Source organism: Chrysemys picta, chromosome 8 (assembly GCF_011386835.1).
Source record: "Chrysemys picta bellii isolate R12L10 chromosome 8, ASM1138683v2, whole genome shotgun sequence".
In the NCBI taxonomy this organism is placed as follows: domain Eukaryota; kingdom Metazoa; phylum Chordata; order Testudines; family Emydidae; genus Chrysemys; species Chrysemys picta.
In genome coordinates, this window is record NC_088798.1 from 61,239,399 (window position 1) to 61,262,282 (window position 22,884).

Here is a 22,884-nt window from a genome sequence, read left to right on the forward strand (position 1 = left end):
CAGGAAGTGCAAATGAGGTGCAAACATTCACTCTTGCCTTGCTGTATTTGATTCTTCCTTCTGTGTATTTGTACCTCTCCCATTTTTGATCATGAGTAACTTTAAAGCAAAGAAACACTCAGTAAAGACATAGATGGAGCAGAGCTGCAGGTTGCCATAGCATTCTTAGCCGTTTTTAGTTGGTCATGAAAGCCTCTGGAAACTCGGAGTCCTGGCCTAGGCAGCCACTAGGAGGCAGCATGGTCAGGTAGATAGGATTTGGATTGGGAGTCAGGAGACAGCTTCTACTCCTGGCTCAGGCACTGACCTATGTGAGACCTTGGGCAAATCACTTACGCCTTCTGAGCCTGATTCCCCCTCCCAGCCTTTGTCTTGTGTATTTAGATTGCAAGCTTTTGAGGGAAAAGATGACGTTTTGCTTTATGTTTGCCCTAGCCCAGCGAGTCTGATTTTCCTTGGGATCCCTTGGCGTTACCATCATATAAACAGTCGCCTTGCTGCTTAATGAGGCACTGATATTGCCTTTGTGACAGGAGCAGCTTCACAGCCCACGGGGCAGGAAGCCCTGGCCTATCACCCTCTCAAAATAGGAATGAGGTGTTCATTCCTGGCACAGAGGTGATGCTAAGAGACTGGGTGAGGGCTCTGTGCCTCAAGGCCTTGGAGCTGCTGGAAAAGGCTCTGCCCCTTGGCTATAACCATCTCCCTCTGTGACATTAAGCCCCTGTATCAGAACTGACACCAGCCTCCTTACCTGCCTCTAATGAGCACCAGCATTTGCAACGTTTCTCCTCCTCCTCCTCAAGAACAAGGGACCACATCCCATTCAAATCCAATGAAAATCACACCTGCTTCCAGCTGGTCTGTATGTGACCCATGGGCTGCAGTTCTACAGTCAGGCACAGCTTCCACTGGGAGCTGAGCCCCTCAAATGAAGGGTAAAGCTGGGCCCAAGAGCTTTGAGCAAAGGGGGATATGATAGAGGTCTATAAAATCATAAATGGTTTGGAGAAAGTGTATAGGGAAGTGTTATTAATGCCTTTGCATGACACAAGAATCAGGGGTCATCTGATGAAATTAATAGGCAGCTGGTTTAAAACAGACAAGAGGAAATACTTCACACAACGCACTGTCAACCTGTGGAACTCATTGCCAGGGGATGTTGTGAAGGCCAAAAGTACAACGGGGTTAAAAAAAAGATTTAGATAAGTTCTTAGAGGATAGGTCCATCAGTGGCTATTAGCCAAGGTGGCCAGGGTTGCATTTCCATGCTTTGGGTGTTCCTAAACCTCTGGCTGCCAGAAGCTGGGACTGGACAACAAGGGATGGATCACTTGATAACTGCCCTGTTAATTCTTTCTGAAGCACCTGGCATTGGCCTCTGTTAGAGGCAGGATACTGGGCTAGATAGAGCATTGGTCTGACCCAGTCTGACTGTTCTGATGTACACTCTCCTTGGCAGCATTGTTGGGCTCACTAGCAGAGATTCCAATGTGTGGGCGGAAGGAGTGATCTGAAAGAACCCTCATCTCAGGCTATGCATATGTTAGTACCCCACAGAGCTATGCAGGAGGCAGTGATTGGGTTTCCAGTCACATACTCAGTAGGCCTCAGCGCTGCAGCAGGCTTTGGGGAGCAGACAAATTAATTAAAACGGTGTAGTTCCAGAGGGAGAATCTTAATGGCTTGGAGAGCATGATGAATCATGCTGTGGTATTCCCCACTATTAACCTATTCCTCATGAATAGTGCAGTATGTACTCCATTACCTCATGTAAGAAACCTTACATTTAGCGAGCTAAAGCTTCGTTAGGGCCAGGGCTGTCCTTAGGTATATGCTGTATATGCAGCACCAGCCCTGGTGACCAGCCCTATCCCTCGGCCAGCCCCCCCTGCAAAGGGAAGGGCCATCGCTAGGGGGGTGTGGGGCCCCGGACAACTCCTTCCGCCCTGCGTCTTACCTTCCCATCTGCTCTGCCCCTGACCCACCCCCATTCCACCTCTTCCCCCAGCGACCCCGCACTCACCAGCAGCGGCGGGAAGCGGAGCAACCTGGCCCCAGCCTGCTCTACTCCGCCAGCTCCCAGCCGTGGTGCTCCGCTTCCCGCCGCCGGTGAGTGCAGGGAAAGGATCGCCTCCCGCACTCACCAGCGGCAGGCAGCAGAGAGACGCGGCCTCAGCCATGTCGCTCAGGTTGGGGAAAGACCCGCCCCCGGCTCTCACCGGCGACAGAAAACGGAGTACCGTGGCTGGGAGCTGGCGGAGTAAAGTAGGCTGGGGAAAGGCTGCTCCGCTTCCCGCCACTGCCGGTGAGTGGGGGATCCCTTCCCCCAAGCCCCCTCCCCCGAGCGACACAGCTGGGGCTGGGGCGAGGGAAGCGCCAAGCGGAGCGGGCTGCTCCCAGCCCCCCACTAATCCCCCAGGACACTCTGAGCCTGTGGGGCCTCCCAAAATGGCCCCCCACAGCTCCTTCCTCCCAGACCCTGGCGGGGGGAGAGGCAGGGGGGCTGCATAGGGCACCCAAATGGCTAGGGGTGGCCCTGGCTAGGGCTGCTGCCTCTGTAGCACTTCTGTGTCTGTGTTAATTCTTCTGTAGCACTTGGAAACCAACGGTCACACGACCCTGAGCTAAACCTCACCACTCCTAAGCAGGAAGGTATTATTCCAGTTTTACGGAAGGGGATCTTAAGGTAACTAGAAACTAAGTGACTTGCTCAAGGTCACATGACAAATTTGTGGCAGAACGGGGGACAGAACCAGCTATCTTGAGCTAGCTGATAGAAAAAGCCTAAACTCCAAAACTTAGAAGTGGAGCAGAAGAAGAGCCGCACCTGAGGGTCTAACTTTTACCTTCATAGGCTATTTCTAACTTGCTCATGCCCCTCATCAGGTTTTTATTAACATGGTGTTGATCCTCCAACTGCAGCTGATTCTGCTGGTGTGTAAATGGGCAGGGCGTGTATGGTAGCAGAGTCTGCCAGGGAAGTGTATGGTGGTACATTCAGGGCCGGTGCAAGGATATTTTGTGCCCTAGGTGAAACTTCCACCTTGCGCCGCCCCCTCTCCTCCCCCCAGAGCATCGATTATTATAAACTTTCAAAAATGAATACTGCATAAGGTGGCATTGTTCATTAGAATTAATACACGTTCGCCTTGAAAATTTATTAATTTCATTATTTAGTCTACATATTTAATGAAAATAAATGGCCTTGGGTCTCCTGCACGTGGCTAGAGTCCCTCCTACTCCCCTTCCCCCCATGGATCTGGAAAGGGCTGTTTTGGGATCAGAGCACAGAGCTGGGAGTTGGGATCTGGCTTCTGTTCTCCATCCTGGCGCCAACTCACTGGATGACTTCAGGCAAGTTACTTCCCCGTTCTAGGCTTCAGCTCCCCCCCAGCGCTAAGGTATGAGATGGTTCCTTGCTCCTGGGCTGGAAAGTGCAATGCAGGCAGGAGGCGGTGTCTGAAGGCCTGTCTTCCCCACAGGTGTGAGGTGAGGACAGAGTTCCAACCTTCGTCATGACCGTCCTGGTTGCTTTACTCTGCCCCATGGCAATCGCTGCTGAAGCCCCTTACTCAGCGAGCTCTGGCCCAGGGCAGAGGCGTCAGTGTCATTCTGGGCCTGATTTTCAGAGATGCTGAGCACCTGCGGTTCCCCCAATGTCTGTGGGAACTTCAGGGTTCTCAGTACTTCTGAAACTCAGGGCAATTTATTTCGAATGCTGGGCCAGGACTGAGCCTCTCAATCCACAGCAGATCTCCCATCAATAACAATACAAGCAATCAGGATGATGAGGGGCAGTTGGCCCAATGCTGGGAGTGGGGAGGATATGGCCCTAATGTGATCAGTAAACTTCTACCTAGTAAAGTTACTGGTGCATCTGCTGTCATTCAGTGGGAGAACAAAAATCTCTTGGGTGCTGCAGCCCTCCCAGGGTTCAGCTGCACTTAACCTAAGTTGCTCGCACACTTGCAGTGGTTGTGCACCACGCAACTGCTCACTCATGTTACATGAAAATCTGGCTCTGACGGTGTCGTAATTAGATTTAACAGTTACTGCCGCATTTCCTAGAGCTGTTGTCCCAAGCTCGCTGCAGACTCAGGCAGACAGAACTGTGTCGGCTAGACGCCCATCACCTTTGGAAGATTTTCCTTGTAGCCATAAGGGCTCGAGACAGCCATATTTCTTCACTGAAAACTTGCAGTGTGCTGCCCCTGAATCCCAGATTAATACCTTGTGTGGGCAGGTGCAGAGATCAGGGCTTGAAGGCCTCTGGTCTTATGGTCTGAGCCAGTGCAGAACTAGGAGCCTCGATCTCCTGTGTTCAAAGCAGGACTCTGACAATGACTCCCCAGGTGACCCTGGGCAAGTCACGTCCCTGTTCTCTGCCTCAGTTTCCCCCAAAATGGGGCTCTATTTACCTGCTCCACAGGGTTGCAGGGATGGAGGGGGATGAAGCCTTGGAAGGTGGCACGTGCTGAGGACGGTTACACTTTTGCAGCTCTTTAACTAGGGCCGGCTCTAACTTTTTTGCTGCCCCAGGAAAAAAAAAGAGCGCCGCCCCACCGTAACACCCCCCCCCCCGAACACCGCACCACCGAAACCCCTGCCTTCCCCCCCGCAGCGCCTGTAGCTGGCCCATCCACCTCTAAGAGCATATCCATTCAACTCGTGTCTGAATTCAGGTGACATCATAGCAAATTTTTTTTTTGAAGCCTTCTTGATCCACTGCTAATTTTGCATCCTTGGCAGCTAGCTGATCGGTGATATGCCGCAAACCCTGCCCCCTCCCAGCACCGCGCCGGGCCAGGCCAGGCCGCCGAAACCCCTGCCCCCGCCCCAAGTGCCGCGCCAAGATTTTTGTTCTCCCTCGCCCCCGAGTGCCGAGTGCCGCGCTGAGCCAAACCCTGAGCGCTGCGCCGGGCCGCCCAAACCCCCGCTCCCCCAAGCGCCGCGCAAACCCCTGCCCCCCCCCGAGCGCTGCGCAGGGCCGCCCAAACTCCAAGCGCCGTGCCGGGCTGCCCAAACCCCCGCCCCCCGCAAGCGCCGCGCCAGCCCATGCCCCTCCAGTGCAGCGCCGCTGAAACAAAAACAAACAAAAAACCTCTAGCGCCGCCCCACCGAACAAAAAAAAACAAAAACCCCAAGCACCCCCCGCCACCCCAAGATTGGCCGCCCCTTCCAAGGTGCCGCCCCAAGCACGTGCTTGGTCGGCTGGTGCCTGGAGCCGGCCCTGTCTTTAACCCTGTATTCTCTGGCAGGGCCACAATCCACCCCCGCAGTGGACCGGTGGCCACAGTCTCCTCTTCCTTTCCCCCGCCTCCCCTCCCACTGGTGCATTGCTGTCAATAGGGCCAGCTGCAGGCGGGCTGATGTCACCCGCTCCGATCTGCAGCCAGCAGCCTTTGGGCAGCAGCCGCTGTTGCGGCAGGGGGTCCGGGACTGCCAGAGCCGGAGGGAGCAGGCTAGAGAGCGATGCGGCAGCTCGGGGGCTCGGGGAGGAGGCGGCTCTGGGCTGGCAGGGGGGCGCGGGCAGGCAGTGATGTGGGGCGTGGCGGAGGGAGGCGGCAGGGCCCGCAGTTGCAGAGGACACCCACAGAGGTAGGTGCTAACGTGACTGCAAGCAGCCCGTCCCCCTGCCGGGAGCAATAGTGTAAAAAAAAAAATTGGGGGGGCACCGGTTTTTGGCGCCCCAAATCTTGATGCCCTAGGCAGGCGCCTAGTTCGCCTAGTGGTTACACCGCCCCTGGGTACAGTTGGGGTTGCCAGTGGTGGTGGAAGCAGAATTGAGGTAGTTCCTTAACCCAACTTTACTAATTCCTTTCCCTGAGAGACAAGCAAACTAGACTGGCTTCTTAGTCAAATGACTGTAATTTAAGATTTCAGAAGCCCTGGATGTAAATCCAAGAGAAGCCATGCTTCACAATGGTGTGAAATCTGAGGTCCCTTCACATTGCTGACAAAAAACCTACCATAAATAAATAAAAAAGACTTCATAGCTAATTTACAAATTCCTTTCCCAGAGAAACGAAAACTAACCCCACAGCTGGCTTGATAGGGTAGGGCTGTGCTTTGGGCACAGAACATAAGTTCAGTCCCTGATGAGCTTTTGTGTTGGTGAGGAAAATAAAGGTGGGTGTGTTTATGCTGACTTGAGCTGTGTGACTTACCAATTCATTGTAGTAGCACACACCTAAAATAACACATCCTGTAGCTGGTGAAGATGGGAGCTGGTTCTGCTGGTTTCAGTACATGATGGGCCCTCAGATTGGTTGGGAAAAAGATATCTTTGAACTCTGAGGCAACAGCTTGTGGGTGATTCACAAGGTCCTATCAATGAGGAAAAAAAGCAGCGTGTGTTTCAGTCTCAGGGGATGGTTCTGCTTTTGTGTGACACACATCCTGCCCGGGCAATGGTTGTGATACATCTTGTGGCACATCGGGTGGTGTTCAATTTTGGAGGTCCTTCCTCTTGCTTAATGTGCAAATTACTTCCCACAGAAAGCCAGGCGCCAAGTTGGCTTCATTAGTGGACATTATCAAGGTGAGACTCTAATACAGGGGTTCTCAAACTGGGGGTCAGGACCCCTCAGGGGTTGCGAGCTGTTGGCCTCCACCCCAAATCCTGCTTTGCCTCCAGCATATATAATGGTGTTAGATATATAAAAAAGTGTTTTTAATTTATAAGAGGGGTCGCACTCAGAGGCTTGTTATGTGAAAGGTGTCACCAGTACAAAAGTTTGAGAACTACTGCTCTAATAGGACATTAGGGGTCCCAAACCAACCCTCATGGGCAAGGCCAGAAGGATGGCCCCTTTACATTTCTCTCCAGAATAACTTGGGCCTAGATTCTCACAGGTATTTAGGACTCCCACTGCAATCAATGACCTGAGGTTTGATGCCTAATTTACAAATGTCATTCCCCACCAACGAGAAGGCAGCCCACTGCTTGGCCCATGAGTTGGCTTTCACTACAGGTTGCACTGGATTCAATTGCTAACCAGCACTGTCAGTGAAAAGGAGGGGGTCTTTCCAGTTCTGTGAAAATGTCTTGTTTGAAAATTGCTTGTAAAAATTACACGCTTGCCGAGGCATGGCTGGGCTGGTCACCAACTGAAGGAGTTGGGAGTGGAACTAGAGAGGGTTTTCACCCTATGCTGTAGTGACTCATGTGTGGTTGCTAAACATCTTTTCATGCTACTTGTACACCAGCCTGGCCCCAGTTTGGTCTAGCGATAGTGTCTGATGAGGGGTTTAGGTGACATGGGGGGTTTCAGTCCTAGCCCAGCAGTCGGATTATGAGAACAAAGATGACTTTCACCTTTGAGGCAATAGCTCGTGTGAGAGTCAAACTCTTTCCCAGCAAAAAGGAATAACAGCCTGATCCAATGCTCTGAGTCTGGGGTTGAGAGGTCGCAGACAACCCCAGTCAGTGGTTGTGATGGTTAAGGTCCTATTCCACTTCTGAGTTAATTTCTCTTCTCTAAGCAAATCCTCTGCACCCTAAGCACCCTTCAGAACTAAGGTGTGCTCTTTCCCTTTGACCCCCAGTTCCTTAGGTGGCAGCGCCCAATGGCGCTGGCCCTTTAGCTCAGGCAGCACAGACTCACGTGTGTAGAGCCTGGGGTCTCTCCCTGTAGCTGGCCCATTCACCTCTAAGAGCACATCCATTCAACTCATGTCTAAATACAGGTGACATCATAGCAAAAATTTTTTTGGAAGCCTTCTTGATCCATTGCTAATTTTGCATGCTTGGCAGCTAGCTGCTCAGTGATAGGCTGCAAACCATCTACCATCTCCTCAGTGGTCATCCCCTACTACGATGACCTGCCACCATTCCTTCCTCCATAGCCTTCTCAGGGCTCTTTCCCCTCTCTATGCCTGATGTGACCAAAGTACATAAGTTTGCGCCTGTTGATTTCCAACAGCAGGGGCTACTTTTCTCCAATATTATTTCTAACATAAGCATTCATCACCTTTTCCTAGCAGGAGATACTGAACAGATTGTAGGAGCCAGCACCACAGCTCAAAGGCATCAATTATCTCCTTGGTTGCAGCTTTAGTTTCCAAAGATTCACTTCCATAAGTTGCTATGGAAAAAAAATAAAGCTTTTCACCAGTCGAACCTTGGTAGGTTTTCCCACACTTTCATAGGGAAGCCATGTCTGAGTGAGCCATCCGCAGGCTTCTTCTGATTTCTTTGAATCAGCCTCCATGGTGGGGTATGTATGAGCCCACAGAATTACATTCATGTACTGCCTCTACAGCTTGGCCATTAATTGTGATGTCCCGTTATTATTGATGGGGTCAATAATTGCTCTGAGAGCAATCCCTACTAAACATGCTTTGATTTGATTCCTAATGCTCTATGTCTCTGGTAATCAGGGGAAGCTCTACCAGTAGAAAACTGGAAAACAAGACCCCTGTTGTGGTTGCCATTACAAATAGCTCATCTATATCGTTCCTTTCGCCCCTTCTTTATGCTATGCGTACCATCCTTTGAGCTGATCTTCATCTCTTGGGTTAACAGATTAAACAACTCCATTGTGTCCAAATGGACGCCTCTCCAATGGAAGGAGCTACAGCTTGGTTGACCCTGGGACCTGAAACAGGACTAAGAGCATGAGCTGTAACAGTGCCAGCCTATCCCTACGAGTGCTGTACTAGATTCCTCTCTGCTGTGGAGCAGATGCAGAGGGGGATCAGTAGCAAACACTGCCCAGTGCGTTACACAGGCACACTTGGAAACAAGTCAAGCTCTTCTCATTCTGATCATCAAGCACTCCTCCGGCTCTGGAATAGCCTGATAGACAGGTAAACGAACTCTGAATGTTGGGAAAGGCTTTCCCCGGCTATTTCACTTGCTTGTCCAATGAAAACAGAATCAATAGAAGAGAAAGTATTGTATTGCTTCTCAAAGCTAAGCAGCCCATTTCCCCTGGCCTTGTACGTAGAGCCTGATCCTCAGCTGGCATAAATCAGCATAGCTCCATTGAAGTCTCTGCTGAGACTGTGGCACATAGTTGTCCTTCGTTGCAAAAGGAAACGACCCTATCATGAGCTCTCCAAACCCCCCAACACAACTCTTGGTAAATTGTTCCAATGATTAATTACTCTCACTGTTAAACATTTGCGCCTTATTTCCAGTCTGAATTTGTCTAGTGGCAACTTCCAGCCATTGGATCATGTTAGATCTCACTCTGCTAGATTGAAAAGACATTAAATATTTGTTCCCCATTTAGGCTTTTATAGGCTGTGATCAAGTCACTCCTTAACCTTTGCTTTGTTAAGCGAAATAGATTGAGCTCCTTGAGTCCACCACTACATGGCATGTTTTCTAATCCTTTGATCATTCTCATGGCTCTTCTCTGACCTTCTCCAGATTATCAACTTTCTTCTTGAATTGTGGGTACCAGAACTGGCCACGGTATTCCAGCAGCGGTCACGCCCGTGCCAAATACAGAGGTAAAATAACCTCTCTTCTCCTACTCGATATTCCCATTGATACAGTCAAGGATTGCATTAGGCTTTTTGGTCACAGCATCGCACTGGGAACTCATGTTCAGCTGATTATCCACCACCCCCCAAATCTTTTTCACAATCTCTGCTTCCTAGGATAGAATCCCCCATCCTGTAAGTATGGCCTACATTCTTTGTTCCTAGCTGTGCGCATTTACATTTATTAAAACGCATATTGTTTACTTGTCCCCAGCTTACAAAGTAAGCTAGAATGCTCCGTGTCAGTGACCTGTCCTCTTCATTATTTACCTACTCCCCCAATTTGTGTGTCACCTACAAACTTGGGGCGAGGGATAGCTCAGTGGTTTGAGCATTGGCCTGCTAAACCCAGCGTTGTGAGTTCAGTCCTTGAGGGGGCCATTTAAGGATCTGAGGCAAAAATCTGTCTGGGGATTGGTCCTGCTTTGAGCAGGGGGTTGGACTAGACGAGCTCCGGAGGTCCTTTACAACCCTGATATTCTGTGATTCTATGAAACTTTATCAGTGATGATTGATGGTTTTGTACCAGCTCATTGATAAAAATGTTAAATAGCATAAGGCCAAGAATAGATCCCTCCAGGGCCCCCACTAGAAACACACATACCTAGTTATTACCCATTTACAATTACATGTTGAGACCTATCAGTCAGTTGTTTTCATTTTTAATCAAAATGTCATGCGGTACCAAGTCAAACATCATACATCAGTCTAAGTATATTACATCAACACTGTTATCTTTATCACCCACACTTGTAATCTCAAAGAGAGATATGAAGTTTGACAGGATCTATTTTCCATAAATCCATGTTGATTGGCATTAATTACCCTGCTTTAAATTTCTTTATTAACTGAGTACCATAATAGCTACTCCATTATCTCTCTAAGGATTGATGTCAAACTGACAGGCCTATAATTATTTAAGCCATCCCACTTACCCTTTTAAGTATTGGCATACAATTAGCTTCCTTCTAGTCGTCTCAAACTTCCCCACTGTTCCAACACTTATTGAAAATTAGGAGTCCAGCAAGCTCCTCTGACAGCTCTTTTAAAACTCTTGAATGCAAGTTATCCAGACCTGTTGATTTTAAAATGTCTAACTTTAGTGGCCTCTGTTTAACATCCTGTTGAGACAGAGTAGTGGAACAGAAAGTGTTTTAGGGTATGGTGCCATCTACTTCTCTCTCCAAATACAGATCAGAAATATTTATTGAATACTTCTGCCTTTTCTGCTTTATTGATAATTCTACCATTCCCAGCTAGTAATGGACCATTACTATTGGTTGAATTTTTGTTGTTCTTAATATATTTTAAAATAACTCCTTTGTCCTTAACTCTCGTGGGCATAGATTTCCTCCTTGTCCCTTTGCTTCCCTTATCAATTTTCTACAATTCTGGCCATAACTGATGCTTAAAACTACATACATTCTCCCTCTCATCACAATGGATCTGACTTTATCTTACCTCTTTATTCCCCCCTACTTCCCACTAAGTTTCTATTCTAGTGCACATAGCAGGTTCTTACAAATCTCTGTAAAAGTGGAATAGTGCATCTACCAAAGCCAAAATAATATTGTCTCTTCTAGAATATGAGTTTATAAAGAGGTAAGTTAATTGGACAAACTGATTAATCAATCCAACCCCTCCAAACCTGAAAGTACTCAAAATAATTGTTTTAGACTGATCTTGTCATAACATGAATTGTATTAAATAAAAGAGGACAAAACCAGGCAGGTGTGGTAGAAATCCCTAAGAGGGAAAGGAAGCAATATACATTTGGAAACAGCACCTCTCCCTTTTAGCTAAAGCTAGATTAAGAAACAGCATTGCTGCACTGATGCCATCTACTGGATAATGCAGCCATTGCAGTTCAGAAAACAAAAGCAGTTACTGTACTTCCAAATGCAAGTGTAAATTGCTTGTGTTTAAAACAAAAATCCCACCCTCCCTGTGATGCCAGAGAAGTGACAGAAGCTAGGGCTCCCACCTAGTGCTACCCTGGCTGAAAGAGCCCCCTCCAGGGAACCATGAAGCATTGCTAGATACACTACAGAGATTTTAAGCCATGAACTGGAACTGTCCACGTCTTTGTAGGCTCCTGTGGTTCAGCATGGATCTCTCCCCTGCCCCTCAGCCTACCAGCACCCCTTACCTGGAGTTTTTTCCCAGGAATTGAAATGGGGAGGGGGGTGTTGGAATATTCGGGGGGTGAGGGCTAACGAGGGTTGAGACCATGAGGGCAAAGGTGAGTTGTATGGCACCATAGTAAAAACTGAAAAATGTTTCACAACCATTTTATTAGATTTAACTCATGTTTTAAAATCATCACAAAAATTAAAGTGGGCTACTCAAGCCTACTATGAAGCACTACATCTACATCCTTCTTGGTTTCTTGTTGTAATTTTGCAGTCTTGGGTGGCTTCTTGTGTCCCCGTTACTTCCAGTCCTTCATGATATGCTCATGAACAGGCAGAAGGAGACTTCTTTCAGAACACAAAATTCTATTCAATGAGGAAAAAGAATGCTCAACTGTAGCTGTTGTGACTGGGAGAGGCAAGAGATTAATTCCTACTCCTTTCATCCCAGGAAACATAGCACAAAGAAGAACAGGAGTACTTGTGGCACCTTAGAGACTAACAAATTTATTAGAGCATAAGCTTTCGTGGACTACAGCCTGTAGTCCACGAAAGCTTATGCTCTAATAAATTTGTTAGCCTCTAAGGTGCCACAAGTACTCCTGTTCTTCTTTTTGCGGATACAGACTAACACGGCTGCTACTCCGAAACATAGCACAAAGATTGGGTTGAACCACTAGTGATGATAAAGAAGTTGAAGTTAAATCTTCATTTGTTTGTCGTATGCTATTCCTCTCTGTGTTCAAAATTCTCTATTCTGTCCTGATCACACAGCAGCCCTATTGCTGGTAGTGCTTCCCTCCACTCAACTATAGGTGTTTTATAAGACAGGCATCTGTAAAAGCTACGTGGAGGTTGAGTAGAATCCAGAAATCGCTATTATAGATTTGTAAGAATCAAGTCTGTGTACTTTTTCAGCTGGCTTAACAAACACTTCTTGTCCTCTTCATTTAAGGAGTCAATAGACGTACCTTCTGGACTGAAGTCTTTGTTTCTTCCAGTACATTTTCAATGGATATCTCTGATTGTCCAGCAATAGAAGCTACCCTTCAATCAAAGATCTACTACTGTTGTAGCAGATGCCTGAATAACATTGTTTAATGACCTAAGTGGTTTCAACAGTAGACTTACAAGAGAGAATGGGGATAGTCTTCTCTGAACTTAGTAACAAAAGTAGTCCACCAGCCTCACTATTTAGATCTGTCCTATCTTGGTGGATACTTTCCAAAGCCAGTAATAACAGTTGCAATAATTTTAAGACAACAGGCAAGAATCACTCATGAGAAAGCCAGCAGGTTTTCCCAGGTTGGACTAATTTGAACTTCAATCACAGTGTATCTTCTATTTGTTTCCAAGATGTTCAGTCCTTTTGGACTCTTTTTTCCAGCAAGAGTATATAAAAAAAAGCCATTACATTTTTGGCTTTTTAATGTCTTTTGAAGATTCTGCAGCTCGTACTAGCACTAGCTAGTAGATGGCCTCTGCAGTGTGTATAGGGGAGATTAGGGTTACACTTTTCTCTGAGCAAAGCTTGTACTCCACTATGTCTTCCAGAGAAGTTTGTAGCTTCATCAAATGCACAAGCAGCCATCTGTTTGAGGTTCAATTTACAATTATTTAAGTCTTCTAAGATGTCTCAGATGGCAGGTGATGGGTCTTCTATAACCTGAACATCTAAAATGCATCTATTGGCCTACCACAGACAAAGGTAAGTCATTGCATATGTTAATACTTGATGCCTATTTGCATTGGTGCATTCATCAGCCATGTATGCACATATTTTGAATATGGTGAGAGAGTTCTTCACTTTTTCAGCTGCTGAGTCTTTCACTGTTGCATCGCATGCTTCTAGAGAGTCAGCTGAGTTTTTTCAGAAAGATAGCAAGCATTTGCCAGTCTTGTTTGAAAGCAGTGTCCAACTTCAGGATTAACAAGTGACAAATCAGTTAACATTGGCCTTCAGTTTGTAGTGTGTGGTATCTCTTGCTTAAATAGAAAGTATGATGCAACAGCCATGTTGGTTCACATAAGAATGCTGGAGACACAACTCAGTTGAACAGCCTCATTAATTTCTTCTAAAACTGTATTTGACTGTGACTGGCTTATAAGGCTTTCTGCATGTTGGTGCAGTCCAGAGGCATGGTGTTCTGCAGCCTTTTCATATAGGTTGTCAGTATTGGCTTAGCTGATCAGTCTGGCAAACCAAGCTCCTCCACTTTTACTATATGAATCTATAAGCCCACATCTTGAATACTGCATGCAGTTCTGGTCACCCCATCTCAAAAAAAGATGTATTGGAATTGGAAAAGGTACAGAGAAGGGCAACGAAAATTATTAGGGGTATGGAACAGATTCCATATGAGAAGAGATTAAAAAGACTGGGACTTTTCAGCTTGGAAAAGAGACTACTAAGAGAGGATATGATAGAGGCTTATAAAATCTTGACTGCTGTGGAGAAAAATGAATAAGGAAGTGTTATTTACCCCTTCACTTAATACAAGAAACAGGGGTCACCCAATGAAATTAATAGGCAGCAAGTTTAAAACAAATGAAAGGAAGTATTTCTTCATACAATGCACAGTCACCCGTGGAACTTTTTGCCAGGGATGTTGTGAAGGCCAAAATTATAACAGGGTTCAAAAAAGAACTAGATAAGTTCATGGAGGTTAGGTCCATCAGTGGCTATAAGCCAGGATGGGCAGGGATGCACCACCATTCTTTGAGTGTCCTAGCCTCTGTTCGCCAGAAGCTGGGAGTAAACGACGGGATGATGGATCACTTGATGATTCCCTGTTCTGTTCATTCCCTCTGAAGCACCTGGAATAGTCACTGTCGGAAGACAGGATACTGGGATAGATGACCATTGATCTGACCAATATGGCCATTCTTACATAAAAATAATAATAAAAAAGTGTAGTACAGAAACTCCCCAAGCTAATGACCTCTTGAGATAGCGATCATGTGAGATGATGACCTTGATAAATAATGCATTTTAAAAATCTTGGCCTACTAGGAAACGTGTATTTATATAAGTTTCCCAGTCACAAATTTAGCATTCTGGAGCCAAGTCACTAAAACATTGTTCAATGCTCTGGCCGCTGGTGTTTGTCATGCCACCGTTCACTCTACTGTTCCGTCCCCCAATGGCCCTGCACTGTCACCTTCTGCTGCCACCGTGACCTCTGCAAGTTGGTCTCTTGAGGTTCCACCCAGCTCTCAGGGATTTCAGCTCTCAGTGGAGGAACCTAGCTGCTAGTGCAGGCTGGGTTATCTCTTCCTGCAATGCTGTCCTGCAGCAGGTCTAAGCACTTAGCCCTGATTATCACTGATTTCAGCTCCAGTGGTCAGTTTTAAAGCCTAATCAGCTCTCTCTCTAAACAGGAGAGAGGGGCAGGTCAAAGACTGCCTGTGACTCTTAGGCAGAACCCACACCAAGCAAAACACCTGTGCCCCACCCTCTCTCTCTTCATTAGGAGATGGCCTCCAAACCTCCTGCTTAGCGAGTGCAGTTCAGTTGAGAGTGACCAGTGCTTAATTTGTAATGAAAGAGGTGCCGGGGCTCAAGCAAGTTAGTTACTTTCATAACTGATGCGACAAGCCCAGAGGTGCCGGGGCTATGAACTGCCAAGCCTAGAGGTGCTGGGGCTCAGCCCTGGCACAAATTCAGCACTGAGGGAGATCTCCCCCCCCCCCCCTTCATTCAGTCAGGCTAAGCACAGTTCTGCTGCCCTTTGCTCACACAAGAACAACAACATTTCATGACCCCCACATAAAATACTTACGTGATTTGTAACCCAACACCAGCCAAAATCGATCACTTGGGTAATGCATCTCTGTCAGCTTGGTGATACCTAACCAGAGTAGGTGTGTTCATGTAAATACAGTTTGGTCCTGAAGCTTTCCACCCACCACTGGCTCATCATTAGCTGTCAGAGGAGAGCTCATTCAGACCTTGCTTATAAATTTGAAATTATTAGGTAGGCCAATATAACCTAAACAAATGTGTCCACATTGTCATAAATAACAGCTGTATGAGGAAACTAATCTTTGTTCATACTTTTCAAACCCATTATGCTTTCCCACGTACACGTATTTTCTCATATACTGTATATGCTTTTAAAGTGTGTATAAATGTTTCAATTTCAACTCAAATTTCCAACCAACAACTAAATTGGCAACAATGCATGTAACTGGGGGGAGGGATGTTGGAGAAATTCAGGAGGGGTGTACACCCCCGCCGGGGGAAACTAGGGAAATCCCTGCCTGGAGAGGAAGGCCAGGGCAGGGGAGTTTAATCTCACCATGTGGAAGAGGTGAAAGTGTATTAAAATACAGGCCAGGGATACAGAGAGCCAATCCACATAGCCCACGGAGCCAGGGCAAAACGGCCTTACCATACATTAGTTACTAAAGCATCTGTGACAGTGTACCCCATAAGGCTCTATGGGGAGGGGGTGCTTATAAATGTACGTATGACATAACTGGAATATGTTTTGTGCTGCCTGTGCCATGTAACATATCTCCGTAAGGGTTATGGTCTACTATATCTATTCATCCTATTTGTACATATATATCATTTTCTACTCGAGGTTAAGAATATGGGCTGTATGCTTGCCTGATTTCTAAGTAAGCTTTGTGAGGCATTTGGTCAGCTTCTTTAGGAAGGAATTTGCCAGGTTAAGTACCTGATCAGGAGACACTTAGGGAACAATGCATCTTGGAATGCTCCAATCCACATGAGAAGTCTTCCTGGAGACATGCAAGATGCCATGTGGACAATGCAAAGACTGAGTCATGCAGGGGCATGTGACTTGCCCAGGTGACTCCAAAACTCCATCTTGGAGCTGGGCTTTGCATAGGAGGGAGGTCTCCACCCACAAGAGAGAGTCTACTTAAACCTGTGGGAGACCCCTCCATTTTGTCTTCAGCTGGCTAAAGAAGGAGCCTCTCCACCCCCCCCCCCCCCCCAGGATACTTGAAGGAGACTGAAACAAAGGACAGTAGCTACAGGGGGTGTGAGTGATTGCTGGACCCAGGCTAAAAGGAGCTTAGCCTGTAAAAGGGAGCACTCTGGAACTGGTGAGGAAATTATCTGTATTCAGTTTGATTAGGCATAGATCTGCGCATTTTATTTTATTTTGCTTGGTGACTTAGGCCTTGTCTACACTACGAGAGTAGTTCGATTTTACTTGCATCGAATTTTTGTAATCGATATTGCAAAGTCGAACGTGTGTGTCCACACTAAGGACAGTAATTCGACTTTGTGCGTCCACACTAACGGTGATAGCGTCGACATTCGAAGCGGTGCACTGTGGTCAGCTATCCCACAGTTCCCGCAGTCCCCTCTGCCCATTGGAATTCTGGGTGTAGCCGGCAATGCCTTCTGGGTAACAAAATGAGTCGAGGGTGCTTTTGGGAAACTGTCGTCATCCGTCCATCACTCCCGCCCTCCCTCCCTGAAAGCGCCGGCGGGAAAACAGTTCGCGCGCTTTTCCAGTCATTGACAGCGCGGACGCCACTGTACTCCGAGCATGGAGCCCGCTGCGACCATCGCTGCAGTTGTGGCCGCTCTCAACGTCTCGCAGCTTATCATAAAGGTTTCCCTGAGGCAGATGCAGAAAAGTCAGGCAAGGAGGCTACGGCACCGCGGTGATGTCCTGAAGTCTGAGAGTAGCACAGACCTGTCAGAAAGCAGGCGACCCAGCGCCGAGGACATCACAGTGGCAATGGGTCATGTTGATGCCGTGGAACGGCGATTCTGGGCACGGGAGACAAGCACTGAGTGGTGGGACCGCATAGTGCTGCAGGTCTGGGATGAATCCCAGTGGCTGCGAAACTTTCGCATGCGGAAGGGAACTTTCCTGGAACTTTGTGAGTTGCTGTCCCCTGCCCTGAAGCGCAGTGACACCCGGTTGCGAGCTGCACTGAGTGTACAGAAGCGAGTGGCCATAGCCCTGTGGAAGCTTGCAACGCCAGACAGCTACCGGTCAGTCGCGAACCAGTTTGGGGTGGGCAAATCTACCGTGGGGGTTGTTGTGATGCAAGTAGCGAAGGCAATCGTTGATGTACTGCTGCCAAAGGTAGTGACCCTGGGAAACGTGGAGGCGATCATAGATGGCTTCGCAGCGATGGGATTCCCAAACTGCGGTGGGGCCATAGATGGAACTCACATCCCTATCCTGGCACCGGACCACCAGGCCACCCAGTACATTAACCGAAAGGGATACTTTTCCATGGTGCTGCAAGCACTGGTGGACCACAGGGGACGTTTTACCAACATCTACGTGGGATGGCCGGGCAAGGTTCATGACGCTCGTGTTTTCAGGAACTCTGGTCTGTTTAGACGGCTGCAACAAGGTATTTACTTCCCGGACCACAAAATAACTGTTGGGGATGTGGAGATGCCTATAGTCATCCTCGGGGACCCAGCCTACCCGCTAATGCCCTGGCTCATGAAGCCCTATACTGGCGCCCTGGACACTGAAAAAGAACTCTTCAACTACCGGCTGAGCAAGTGCAGAATGGTGGTGGAGTGTGCTTTTGGCCGTCTCAAGGGGAGATGGAGAAGCTTACTGACTCGCTGTGATCTCAGCGAAACCAATATCCCCATTGTTATAGCAGCTTGCTGTGTGCTCCACAATCTCTGTGAGAGCAAGGGGGAGACCTTTATGGCGGGGTGGGAGGTTGAGGAAAATAGCCTGGCTGGTGATTACTCACAGCCAGACAGCCGGGCGATTAGAAGAGACCAGCGGGAAGCGCTGTGCATCCGGGAGGCTTTGAAAGCAAAGTTCCTGAGTGAGCAGGGTAACCTGTGATTTTATAGTTTGTGTACTGAGAAGCTAAACCTGCCCCCGTTTCTTTACCCAGGTAATGTTGACTATCCTATCCAGTTACATACCCCCTTCACCCCCCCTCCAACACACGTGTCGAAATAAAAATAGTTCTACTTTGTTAAAGCACACCGTTTTCTTTAATACTGTTTTAGCGGGAATTTTTTAAAACTGGGACGCAGACTGTGGTGCGGGGCGGGTCTAGTGTTGTGATGCGAATGCAGCTTCTAAACTCAAGGATTGACAGGCTCCGCTGCGGTGGGATGCTTGTTTCAACGGAGCCTGTCACCCCTCCTGATCGGGACTGTGTGTATGGGAGGTCTATTTGACTTTGTGGCAGGGGGAGGACGGTTACAGATCCCATGCTGTGTGGCTCTGTGATCCTGTCTAAGGACCGGCGCTTAAGATCTGTAACTGCCCTCCCCCGCCACAAAGTCACAGAGCAACCCACCCCCCCCAACATTACATCAAAACAACCTCCCAGACTAACCGGGGCAACTAGTCACTGCATCACTGCACTGTGTATGTGCCCTGCTGCTGTGCCTGCCCCCGACTATGTACCCTGCCAAAGGAGACTGTCCTGTCCAATTTCCAACCCCCTTTCCCCTCCTCCTCCAAAAGAACATGATTGAAACAGTAGTTAACAGAAACGAATTTTTTATTATCAACTACACATGGCATTGGGAGGTGAAACTTGGACGTGGGCTTGTGTCAGGCGGGAAGGAAAGAACTTTTCAAATTTTGGGAAATGAGAGCCTTCTGCTACTAGAGCTCTCTGCAGGGGTGGAGTGAGAGTTAGCAGGGACTCTGCCGCCTCTCCTTCTTTGCACTTTGGGTGAGGTGGGTATGGGACTTGGTGGCGGGGGAGGGCGGTTAGAGATGGACTGCAGCGGGGCTCTGTCCTCCTGCCTCCGTTCCTGCAGAACATCCACAAGGCGCCGGAGCGTGTCCGTTTGCTCCCTCAGTAGTCCAAGCAGCGTTTGAGTCGCCTGCTGGTCTTCCTGCCGCCACCTCTCCTCCCGATCCATGTTGGCTTGGTGCATTCGGGTCAAGTTCTCCCGCCACTGGGTCTGCTGTGCTGCCTGGGCTTGGGAAGAGGCCATAAGCTCAGAGAACATGTCCTCCCGTGTCCTCTTCTTCCTACGCCTAATCCGCGCTAGCCTCTGGGAGTGTGATTCCAGGCTAGGTTGTGAGACAGTCGCAGACGGGGCTGTGGAAATGGGAAAAAGGGAGTGAATTCCTCTGAAAGATAAATGTAGTTGTGAACAAAGAACATAGTCTTTCTCTGTGAACAAGACCATGCACAGCACCTTTCACATGCGCACTCAGCACAAGGTCGAATTCTCGGCCTTCGCATTCTGTGCCTGGGGTCTTGAACAGCACATTTGAGAAGCGAGGCAGCACAACGGAATTTCTGTTGCAGGCAGACATGGTAAGCCGTACACTTGTGGCAGTTTAAAACTTTTATATTACCACTGGCCTCATTTCACATTTAAATCAATGTCAGTCCCCGCTGCCAGCAATCCGGCAAGCGGGAACTCTGCCCCTGTCCCACCCCCTCGCGGCTGTCCCCGGGAATGATCCCTTTCGGCTGCCCCTCTCCCGCCTCCACCGCGTGGCTGCAAACCAGCGGTGACAGTTCTGTAAAGGAACGGGAAAGCAGTCCCAACACTAACATTCCCCTACCTAATTAAAAGCAGGTCACCATGGCCGACATCACCCTGATGAGGATCTCCGAGAGCGACAAAGAGAGAATGCTCCGGGAAAGCCTCCAAAGACCAGGGCCGTATGCCGCCCTGCTGTGCAGAGCAATGATCCCCGAGTACCTGATAATCTCGTGGCGCGGCAACGTGTCGTACTTCGGAGGACCCAATAAGGCCGCTCTCCCCAAGAACCTCATGCAACGGCTTTCAAGTTACCTCCAGGAGAGCTTCATCGAGATGTCCCAGGAGGATTACTGCTCTATCCCCGCACATATAGACCGCATTTTACTGTAGCTGCAGTAGCAGGGAATACACAGTAGAGCGGCTTGTGCAGGACAATCACTGAAAACCGGACATTGCTAGATTTCTTTTCAAAACTTGCACTGCCCCTTACTAAACCGTTAAGCGCCTAGGGCACACTAATCATGAACAACCCATTCTTTTAATTGTTAATATTCCTGTTTTGTTAAAAATAAATGTTTAGATGTTTACAACACTTACTGGCTGATCCTTCACCAGATTCTGTGTCCGGGGTAATGGCTGGGGACGCTTCGTAGGGGATCTCTGTAAGGGTGATGAAGAGATCCTGGCTGTCGGGGAAATCAGCGTTGTGAGAGCTGCCAACTGCCTCGCCCTCCTCATCTCCTTCCTCATCTTCCCCGTCCCCTAACATGTCTGAGGAACCGGCCGTGGACAGTATCCCATCCTCAGAGTCCACGGTCACTGGTGGGGTAGTGGTGGCGGCAGCACCGAGGATGGAATGCAGTGCCTCGTAGAAACGGGATGTCTGGGGATGGGATCCGGAGCGTCCGTTTGCCTCTTTGGTCTTCTGGTAGCCTTGTCTCAGCTCCTTGATTTTCACGCGGCACTGCGTTGCATCCCGGCTGTATCCTCTCTCTGCCATGTCTTTAGAGATCTTCTCGTAGATCTTTGCATTCCTTCTTTTGGATCGCAGCTCGGAAAGCACGGACTCATCGCCCCACACAGCGATGAGATCCAAGACTTCACGATCAGTCCATGCTGGGGCTCTCTTTCTATTCCCAGACTGCACGGCCATCACTGCTGGAGAGCTCTGCATCGTTGCCAGTGCTGCTGTGCTCGCCACGATGTCCAGACAGGAAATGAGATTCAAACTGGCCAGACAGGAAAAGGAATTCAAATTCAAATTTTCCCGGGGCTTTTCCTGTGTGGCTGGTCAGAGCATCCGAGCTCGCACTGCTGTCCAGAGTGTCAACAGAGTGGTGCACTGTGGGATAGCTCCCGGAGCTATTAGCGTCGATTTCCATCCACACCTAGCCTAATTCGACATGGCCATGTCGAATTTAGCGCTACTCCCCTCGTCGGGGAGGAGTACAGAAGTCGAATTAAAGAGACCTCTATGTCGAACTAAATAGCATCGCAGTGTGGACGGGTGCAGGGTTAATTCGATTTAACGGCGCTAACTTCGACATAAACGCCTAGTGTAGACCAGGCCTTACTTTGTTCTGTCTGTTACTACTTTGAACCACTTAAATCCTACTGTCTGTATTTAATAAAATCACTTTTTATTTAGTAATTTACTCAGAGTATGTATTAATACCTGGGGGAGCAAACAACTGTGCATATCTCTCTATCAGTGTTATAGAGGGCGAACAATTTATGAGTTTGCCCTGCATAAGCTTTATGCAGGGCAAAACGGATTTATCTGGGTTTAGACCCCATTGGGAGTTGGGCATCTGAGTGCTAAAGACAAGCACGCTACTGCGAGCTGTTTTCAGGTAAACTTGCAGCTTTGGGACAAGTGATTCAGACCCTGGATCTGTGTCTGGAGCCAAACAGGAGTGTCTGGCTCAGCAAGACAGGGTGCTGGAGTCCTGAGCTGGCAGGGAAAACAGAAGCAGGGGTAGTCTTTGCACATCGGGTGGCAGCTCCCAAGGGGGTTTCTGTGATCCAACCCGTCACAGCATCATGCAGTGAGCAGTATTATATTACATAGGTTCCAAGGCCAGCAGGGTACTGGGGTCATCTAGTCTGAACTCCTGCATAACACAGGCCATAGGACTTTGAGTCAGGGAGCATACTTTTAGAGCTACTGCTATTGCACAAGCTGCAGTGGTGTGCGCAAGTCAGGTTCACAATTGGACCCCTAAACCATGTGGGAAATCTGCTCTTTAAAGTGCCATCGTTAGGCTATGGCTGCAGACCATTCTCCAATTTGCTGAGTTGCTGGACTAGGACAGAGTTGCATGTGGAAGGTTCTCTCTGGCTGTAAAAAACAAGAGGGCTGGTCTACACTGGCAATGCTAAAGCGCTGCCACGGCCGTGCTTTAATGTGCCTTGTGTGGTCGCAGTGCTCTCCCTGCCTTCAAAAAAACACCTCTCTCCCCCCCCCCCCCCCATACACACAACCCCACCTCCACGAGGGGCACAGCTCCCAGCGCTGGGGCACTGTCTACATTGGCGCGTTACAGCGCTGAAACTTGCTGCACTCAGGGGTGTGTTTTTTCACAACCCTGAGCGAGAAAGTTGCAGCGCTGCAAATTGCCAGTGTAGACAAGCCCAAAAGCTTTGATTCTGCAGGATTCCTCACAGCTGCTAATTAAATCCACCCTCCAGGCTGGGTGGATGACACCCTGCTCTAGTGCGTCAGCAGGGAGTGCTGCCTGGGTAGTCAGCCAGCTGTTAATCCACAACCATGATTTTTCAGCATGAGAATTTAGACAGAACAGCACCTGCAGGTGG

The 22,884-nt window shown here is 48.5% G+C and overlaps 2 protein-coding genes across 7 annotated transcripts in view; one reads left to right on the plus strand and one right to left on the minus strand.

Moving 5' to 3' along the window:
* The window catches only part of ANKRD45 (ankyrin repeat domain 45), a 70,554-nt gene that overhangs the window by 22,734 nt on the left and 24,936 nt on the right, over positions 1–22,884 (plus strand). For 3 of the 6 annotated variants that reach the window (XM_005304257.5, XM_065555694.1, XM_065555693.1), the window contains one exon: positions 12,586–15,782. The exons of 1 other annotated variant lie outside the window; for it this stretch is intronic. Coding sequence is in view for 2 of the 5 variants with exons in the window: in XM_065555694.1 (XP_065411766.1) it covers positions 12,586–12,731 (146 nt within the window). In the remaining 3 variants the exon portion in view is untranslated. Of the gene's footprint in view, positions 1–8,530; positions 9,238–12,585; positions 15,783–22,884 lie in introns of those variants that run through there. 2 more of the 6 variants (XM_065555695.1, XM_065555696.1) reach the window with 2 other exon arrangements.
* On the minus strand, positions 19,101–21,383 carry LOC135973238 (uncharacterized). The gene is made up of 2 exons (XM_065555692.1): positions 20,665–21,383; positions 19,101–19,670 (listed from the first exon to the last, which is right to left on the minus strand). Exons 1-2 carry the CDS (start codon positions 21,239–21,241, stop codon positions 19,195–19,197), a joined length of 1,053 nt encoding a protein of 350 aa, XP_065411764.1. The 5' UTR covers positions 21,242–21,383; the 3' UTR covers positions 19,101–19,194.

Bases quoted from the DNA above. Each gene is read 5' to 3' on its own strand.
- LOC135973238 (XM_065555692.1), bottom strand. From the start codon at position 21,241: ATGCAGAGCTCTCCAGCAGTGATGGCCGTGCAGTCTGGGAATAGAAAG. The intron at 19,671-20,664 runs GTAAGTGTTGTA...CCATTTCCACAG, and splicing joins ATCTGGTGAAGGATCAGCCA to CCCCGTCTGCGACTGTCTCA.